This window comes from Pseudorca crassidens, chromosome 14 (assembly GCF_039906515.1).
Source record: "Pseudorca crassidens isolate mPseCra1 chromosome 14, mPseCra1.hap1, whole genome shotgun sequence".
NCBI lineage: Eukaryota > Metazoa > Chordata > Mammalia > Artiodactyla > Delphinidae > Pseudorca > Pseudorca crassidens.
This window is the reverse complement of record NC_090309.1, coordinates 38,793,551-38,801,230: the sequence shown is the minus strand read 5'-3', so window position 1 is coordinate 38,801,230 and position 7,680 is coordinate 38,793,551. Positions and strand designations below refer to the sequence as shown.

General features: G+C 38.9%; 1 protein-coding gene across 1 annotated transcript; it reads right to left on the bottom strand.

Moving 5' to 3' along the window:
* Positions 1 to 895: 895 nt before the first annotated feature.
* Positions 896 to 7,187, bottom strand: TMEM17 (transmembrane protein 17). The gene is made up of 4 exons (XM_067704933.1): positions 6,896 to 7,187; positions 3,190 to 3,293; positions 2,916 to 3,029; positions 896 to 1,958 (listed from the first exon to the last, which is right to left on the bottom strand). Exons 1-4 carry the CDS (start codon positions 6,993 to 6,995, stop codon positions 1,680 to 1,682), a joined length of 597 nt encoding a protein of 198 aa, XP_067561034.1. The 5' UTR covers positions 6,996 to 7,187; the 3' UTR covers positions 896 to 1,679.
* Positions 7,188 to 7,680: the final 493 nt, after the last annotated feature.

Genomic DNA, 7,680 nt, shown 5'->3' with positions numbered 1-7,680 from the left:
ATCTGTATTTTAAGCAATATGGCTATTAGAGCAAAATTTTTTTAAAATTTTAATAAATTGAATACATTTTCCCCCAATTTTTATAGTTGTTAAAATTTTTGATTATCACTCTTAACATTTTAGTGATTACTCTTTTAACCTTAAAGTTTAAATGTTTCAGAGGCTCTGATATTTAAAATAAAACTCTGGAAACAACTATTAAATAGAAAATTCTTTCTTCATCATCCCCTTAATTTATCTGCTATGTAGATTTAGTGTTCTTATTTTATATTTTCTTATAAACTCACCTATCTATTCCTATCTGGAAACAAACACAACAAATATGTTTTAGTAAACTATCCAAACAGAATTCTATTTTGAATTTCAAATTATTGGAATATACCTAGTGACAGCTTTGGTATAGGGGAAAGGCTAATCAGCCAGTGCATGGGGGTAGAAAAATTTGACTGAACTTTATATATAATAATAGAAAGAGCATAAATAGACTGGTCAGGTGTGATTAAGAGTGGGAAATAAAAAAATTTTCAAAAAGTAAGCAATATAAGAATGTATAAGGCACAGCATGGAAGTCCTAAAATAAGCATGAATTACAGAACAGGAAAATTAGAAAGAATGATTTTTAAGGTAGCTACAACTATCTCTCAGTAAAATACATTACTTATAAAGGCACATTTCCCTATAGGACAGAAAACATTATATCCCTTAAGACAATCCAATAGTCATTTAAAAATAATGTTCAGATACATCCAAGCGAACTCTGTAATAAAAATAACAAACCCACAGCCCAAAAGAACTGTACAAGACAGGAATGATTCCTACAGATACTTTAACATAAATATTTTATACCTTATTGTAAAGACATTTTACACACCACCGCCATAAATACCAAACACGGTTTTATTTATCTACTTATTTATTTTTTTGAAAGTTTTTTTGATGTGACCATTTTTAAAGTCTTTATTGAATTTGTTACAATATTGCTTCTGTTTCATGTTTTGGTTTTTTGGCCGTGAGGCATGTGGGATCTTAGCTCCCCGACCAGGGATCAAACCTGCATCCCCTGCACTGGAAGGTGAAGTCTTAACCACCAAACTGCCAGGGAAGTCCCTGAACACGGTTTTATGAAAGTAACAATTTTAGAATAAAAACATTTCTTAAATAGCATGATAATCCACCTGTTTTCTTCTTAACCTCAGCATAACAGCTAAGACCCTAGCAGACATGAAAATTTGGTGTCTTAGTTTACAAATGTAGTCTAATACATCGGAATACTGACAAGCATTTCCACGTGCTTCAGACATACTGCCAACACATAGATAGCCAACAAGGTTAAAAGAAATATACACATTTCTAGTTATAGGTACTAACTAGAAATATTACAGTAAAGATGTAATGCCACCAATACAGGTTTTTACACACCTGAAAAAGTCAACAACAACAAAAAATTTCAGATATTTGACATCAGGTAGACAACACGTAGGCTTTAGGGTTGATTTACTGCTTTCATGTGATGTGCAAATAGTCTTATCATTGCCCCCCAACCTTGGAATTTCAGAGCCAGAGAGCATACAGTTCAAAACACTTGCTTTATCCTTTTTCTCGTGCTAGCCCTCTGGTGTTTTCCTAATTCCTGAAGTTTTCTAGAATGATCTTTCAGATTTTCACTCAACAGCACTGGGTCAAATCTCTTCTATACAGGATCTCACTCTTCTCATGTCTCCTCTGCTCACAGAGAGCCGGTCAAAGTCTTGGAGGTGGAAACGAGTTGCCAACTGATTTACCATTTTCCTTAGGGTAAGAAATGCCGAAACAACTTGGAAAGTAAGGAATATAGTGAAGATGATATGTACTGCTTTTTCTAAGGGCAGATTCGTTAGGCCTTCATTAAAGAGCAAGAATAGAATTAAAGGCAACTGCAATAGAAGGCTCAAAAGCCAAAAGCCAGCCAGCTCAGGAACCTGCAATGACACACATGATGAGTATCAGATCAGTGAAGTACAGGCTTCTGTTTGCATCAATAAGCAAGTGATACTACTTGATGGCACTACGGTGAACGTACATTTTGAGCTCTGTAAATCAAAAGGAATACAACATGGTCCTTGTCCTCAGAAAACTTACAGTCTAGACTGGAAGAGAAAACTTACTTATGGGACAGTCCTAGAATACTACAGTGAATAATGAAATGCACAACTTAGCATTATAGACTAAATGCTACAAGAAATAAGAGGGTAAGTAGGGTAGGTAAAAGACAGAATTCAAGGAGGTAGGCTTTTAAAGTTGGGTAGAAGGAGGAAGAGGCAAGAACTTAAGTAAGCAAAGATGTGGAATGAGTATGACTGGGAAACAACACATCACCTGGAATGGATGCTTGGATTAGGAAAAAGCAAGAAATACTTGGGACAGTATACAGTGGGACAGGCTGGGACAGGTCCTTATGAAGGGCCTGAAAGAACACAGAAATCTTTAGGGATTATCCCTAAATTCTGGTAACTGTAAATGCTTAGGCAGCATGATGATTCAGAAAACATGAGCCTTGCAGAGGAAATGAGTTTATCATTTCCCCCCATTCTCTTATTCAGGATCTAAATAATCACGTTTAATTGACCAAGTATTTTCAAGACTGGTGAGAAGAGGGAAAACTATCACTTCTTAAGTGTTTGCTATGTTCAGGTACTTTATATAAATTACTTAATCCTAACAAATCTGTGAAGTAAATATTTCCCCAATTTTATATGTGAAGAAACCAAGGCTCAAGAGATTAAGCAAACAGACCACAGTGACAGATGTGGTGAAGTTGGAGCTAGGCCTTAACTACAGGCCTTTGCTCCTTCCATCCCATCTCACTGCCTTTTCCTTGTTAGGAAAATCTTACTGCATTTATGTGTAGCACTGAGAGAAAGGAAAGAAGAGCCTACCTTCTCCTGCAGGTTCCCCATGTAGCCCAGATACAACCTGATAGCTTCAATTAAGGTTATTAGGATGATAACGGTGACCACAATGAATTTGTAGTAATCAGGCAAGATTGAATACTAAAAAAAACAAAAAAAAAACATGTTCATAAAATCTCACATATAGTAAGACTGACCTGAGATTAAAAAAAAATATAAAGAACTTTAATTTTATTGACAATGTAACAATGCTAGGGACGGCAGAAGAGACCTCAGCAGAAGTAGTAAAGTGTAGATTTACCTTCATCTGAAGCATCGTAATGCTGCTCACCCACCAAAGTGGGAAAAAATAAGTGTTAAAATAAAGTGACATCTGCAATGCCAAACTGGAAACCATTTCATTATCTACGGAAGAAAGAGAGAGAAAAGGAACAAACTCTTAACCCTGGTCTCTGCCCTATACGTCCTTTAGTTCCTTAGAATTAATAACCATAGCAGCAGCTTAACGAAACTCCAGATTTTAAGCCTATTTATAATCATTGACAGTGAAAGGAAATAGTCATCATAATACTATTTAGTTCCTATGTTGGCTACTTGGGGGTGTGTTTCATATTTTTCAATTACTTTATCATTTTCCCATTACAGTCTGCTGACTTTTTTGCATACTACTGGTATAAATTAAATGTGGAATATCAATACGAATCCTATTGAACAGATAACAATAATAATCATTACCTCCTTTGTAGAGTTCTGTGTAAAGAGCCTATGAAATGAACACATAAAATACGTAACAACTAATCTCTCACATATAAACTAATCTCATGCAAAATCTAACCTCCCCAAATTATAATTAAACAGACACCCCTTTTCAGCATATCCTAATCCTACCTGTTCATTCATATCCAATTCAATGCCACTTTTTCCATAAATCCTTTCTTGATCCCATTCCCCCACTCCAGCAGAAATCTCTTTCCCCTCTAGGTACTTATCACTCTAGTCTATGTGTAAGAAGTGCTAGCAAAGAGCCACACTCCCCTCACTTGAGACACAATCTGGTTACTGAAGAGACAATGAGCTCTGGAGTCCAAGTAAACCCGGAGCCCCCCAGACTCCCTCAGAACTCTAGATGCCAGACTTGGAATAAATTATTTAACCTCTTTGAGCCTTAATTTATTCACCTGTAAAACAGTAACATTAAAATTACCTCACAGGTTGCTTGTGAAGATTAAAGATAATATAAATTACTTCACCCTAGCACTATGCCTGGCACTTAGTAGGGACTCAATAAATATGAGTCCTTTTTCCTTCTCTTTTACTTATACACAGGCTCATTGTAAGCACAGCCCACATTCTACCCAAATTTGAGGCCCTCATAGAACCTAGCATCTTGCTTTACACATGGAAAATACCAAATATGCATAAGCAGAAAGAATGAATTAATGAATTCATTAATGAATGAATGAAAACATACTATTATAAGGGCATTACCAGTGTAGCCATTCATGATACATGAGTTTCATTTATCTAAGGCTGATTACATAGTATCTTTTGCTTTCATATAAGGGAGAAGGGTCCTAAATTAAGAATTTGATTTTTTAAATTGGGCCCTACAAATGCATCCTCAATTTGACTAAATTCCAACAATTTAAGAGCAGATATAGATTTTGAAATCCACTGCTCTAAATGAAAGAATTTACAAAGGCTCTAAAATAAATATTTTTTAAAATTATTTATGTAGTTTTGGCTGTGTTGGGTCTTTGTTGCTGTGCGTGGGCTTTCTCTAGTTGTGGCTAGCGGGGGCTACTCTTGGTTGTGGTGTGTAGACTTCTGATTGCGGTGGCTTCTCTTGTTGCAGAGCTCTCGCTCTAGGCGCGTGGGCTTCAGTAGCTGTGGCACACAGGCTCAGTAGTTGTGGCTCGTGGGCTCTAGAGCGCAGGCTCAGTAGTTGCAGCACACAGGCTTAGCTGCTCCGTGGCATGTGGGATCTTCCTGGACCAGGGCTCGAACCTGTGTCCCCTGCATTGGCAGGCAGATTCTTAATCACTGCACCACCAGGGAAGCCCCTAAAATAAATTTCTTAAAAACAGATTTTAATGTCTTTTTCTCCGCATCTGAGTATTTTATATCTATCATTTAACAGTTTTAAAATATAAGATAGTCATGGTCTCTCACAGCCAGGTTTTTCCTTTAGCTCCAAGAATATCCCTGATTATTATGTCTACTTTTGCTTGCACCCATTTATTAAATTACCACTAATAAAGGAATGCATTCTTATAGTCTGTTAAATCTGAAGGTAACTCACTTGCCTAGGATTTTCTCATAACAATAGTACAACTCTTGGTCAGCTGTGGTCATAATACACGCTTGCAATTACAGTACAAATAATCAAACCTAATTCAGATCCACAAGGAAGAAAATGTGGAAAAATAGTGATAAATTAGTTAAGCTGAAAATTTTAATACCTTTAGAGCAAACACTGTAGTCAAATTTTGCGAAGAAGTTTTTATGTTGAGAATTTTGTACATGAGCATCTTAAGAGTTATGTCTATATTTCAGATCAAACTTACCATCATGCAGTTGAAAATCAAGTTAATATGTAAATTAACCTTGAAAGCACAAGACATGAATTTACTAAATTCTGCAAAAGTACAAGTTGACTTCTGTAAACGGAATTTAAATTAAAACATTATGTAATCTAAATCAGGGGTGGGCAAACTACCAGCCAGCTGCCTGTTTTTGTACAGCAAGTGAGCTAAAAATGTTTTTTCACATTTTTAAATGGTTGAGGAAAAAATATCAAAGAATAATAATATTTTGTGACACTGAAAATCATGAAATTCAAACTTTAGTGTTCACAAATAAAGTTTTATTGGAACACTGCCATGTCTATTCAATTACCATTACCTATGACTGCCACAGAGACCTACGGCCTGAAAGGTCTAAAATATTTACTATCTGGCCCTTTACAGAAAACCCCTGATACTTTATATCATCAGATTTTAGTGCCTTGGCTTTAGAATCAAAAACATAATAACCTAATTTTTCACATTATGTTTTTCTCTGTACATCCTAAATCAAGACCAGGCCTAAATTCAGAGGACAGGCAAGTAAACAGGGTGAAAAATTGAAACGATGGGAAATGACTTTTCTTTGCCCCCTTTAAAAAATCCCTAAACCAAACAAGAGGAAAAGATTTCTATTTCCCAGCACAGTTCAGTGATAAAAGCTGCGTGGGTTTGGTTGACAGTATGTTGTCTATCATGATTTAAGAGAGGGAAACTGTTTTGCAGAAAACTGCGTTGTCACTTGTCATGTTGGATGTAGCATCGTGGTATTTTGTTACTTGATTTAGGACAAGAAGTATAAATAGGGGATGGGAAGGAGAAGGCAGGGAGAGTGCGAGTTTTGTTGAAGGCGTTGCTAGAGTGGCAGGTGCCACTCTGTATTGGATAGCGTTTAAAATAAAATTTCTTTCCATGTCTTCTGCCAGAAAATGGACTTGTGGTGGAAAGTACTTGTTCTGCTAGGAAAGGAGAAAAGGAAAAGATATTTTACTGGGTAGGGGATAGTTAGTGGAAAGAAGGGATTGCCTGGGCTGTTTCCACTCCACCCTGGCCAGAAAAGCCAGGGCGAATGCTGTAGAGGAAAAGCAAAGTCGGCCTTCTCAGCGTTCTCGGAGGGCAAGGGACCGGACGCGGGCTGCGAAGGCGGCTTTTATATTCTTTTTTGAGGAAGGCCGGCGCCACCTCAGCCGCCCCGTTTGCCATTAGCCGGCCAGGTCACAGCACCATCAACCCGGAACCTGCTGGGTTACGGGGCCGGGGTATCTGGTCCCCATCTCAGCCCCATCCCTCGGCCTGGCCCCTCCTCCAAGGAGCTTCCCGCACTGCGGAGAACCACCTGAAGGCGAAACCGCCATCTTAGGTCTGGGCAAAATCTGGCCGCTCCAAAACCCGCGCCAGGTCTTCCGAGGGCCACACGTCCTGCGCTGGGCCTCCGCCACTCACCCGGACCCTCGTTATACTCCGGCCCGGTCCGGCTGGAGTCACTGAACACGGTCCGGCTGAAGTTTCCCAGCCTCTGGCGGACCGGATCTGGCAGCTCCATGCTCTGGCCTTGGTACTGGCTCACTGCTGCGTCTTCGGGCGCTGTGGTGCTCTGAGGTTCCCACGGCAACCGGGAGGCGAGGGCGCTGGGGGCCCGGGCGCACGCGCGGCCGCACTGCAGGACCGAGGCGTGGGGCTCCCTGGAGGGGAGAGGAGTGCGGGGGAACCCATTCCTGCTGAGCGCCTAGCCAGGTGCAAAACCGCGGATTCCTTAGTCCTATTTTAAGTTCCACCACTTTAACAACGAATTAAAAAAATAATAAATGACCTGGGGTTGGACTGTGATACAAGGAGCTCTAATAACCTTGCCAGTGAGATGCAAGCTTTCTGGAAGGAAATGCAGAATGAAGGCAGAGCTTAGAGAACGTTCATGACCCAGTAGCTTATACGTGTTTGTGTGTATGTGTGTGTCTGTGTGTGTGTGTGTATGTATACACACACACATACTCTCTTCTAGGAATATATGTTATTATATACTAGGAATATTTCATATATATACATGCCACACACACAACTCTCTCCCAGGAATTTATGATTATATTAGGAATATTTTATATATATACACCATATATTACATATATATATTTGATGGAATACATTGCAGCAGTTTAAAAACATGCTTGCAACGAATTTTTTTTTTTTTTTTTTTGGCTGCGTTGGGTCTTCGTTGCTGCACGCGGGCTTCT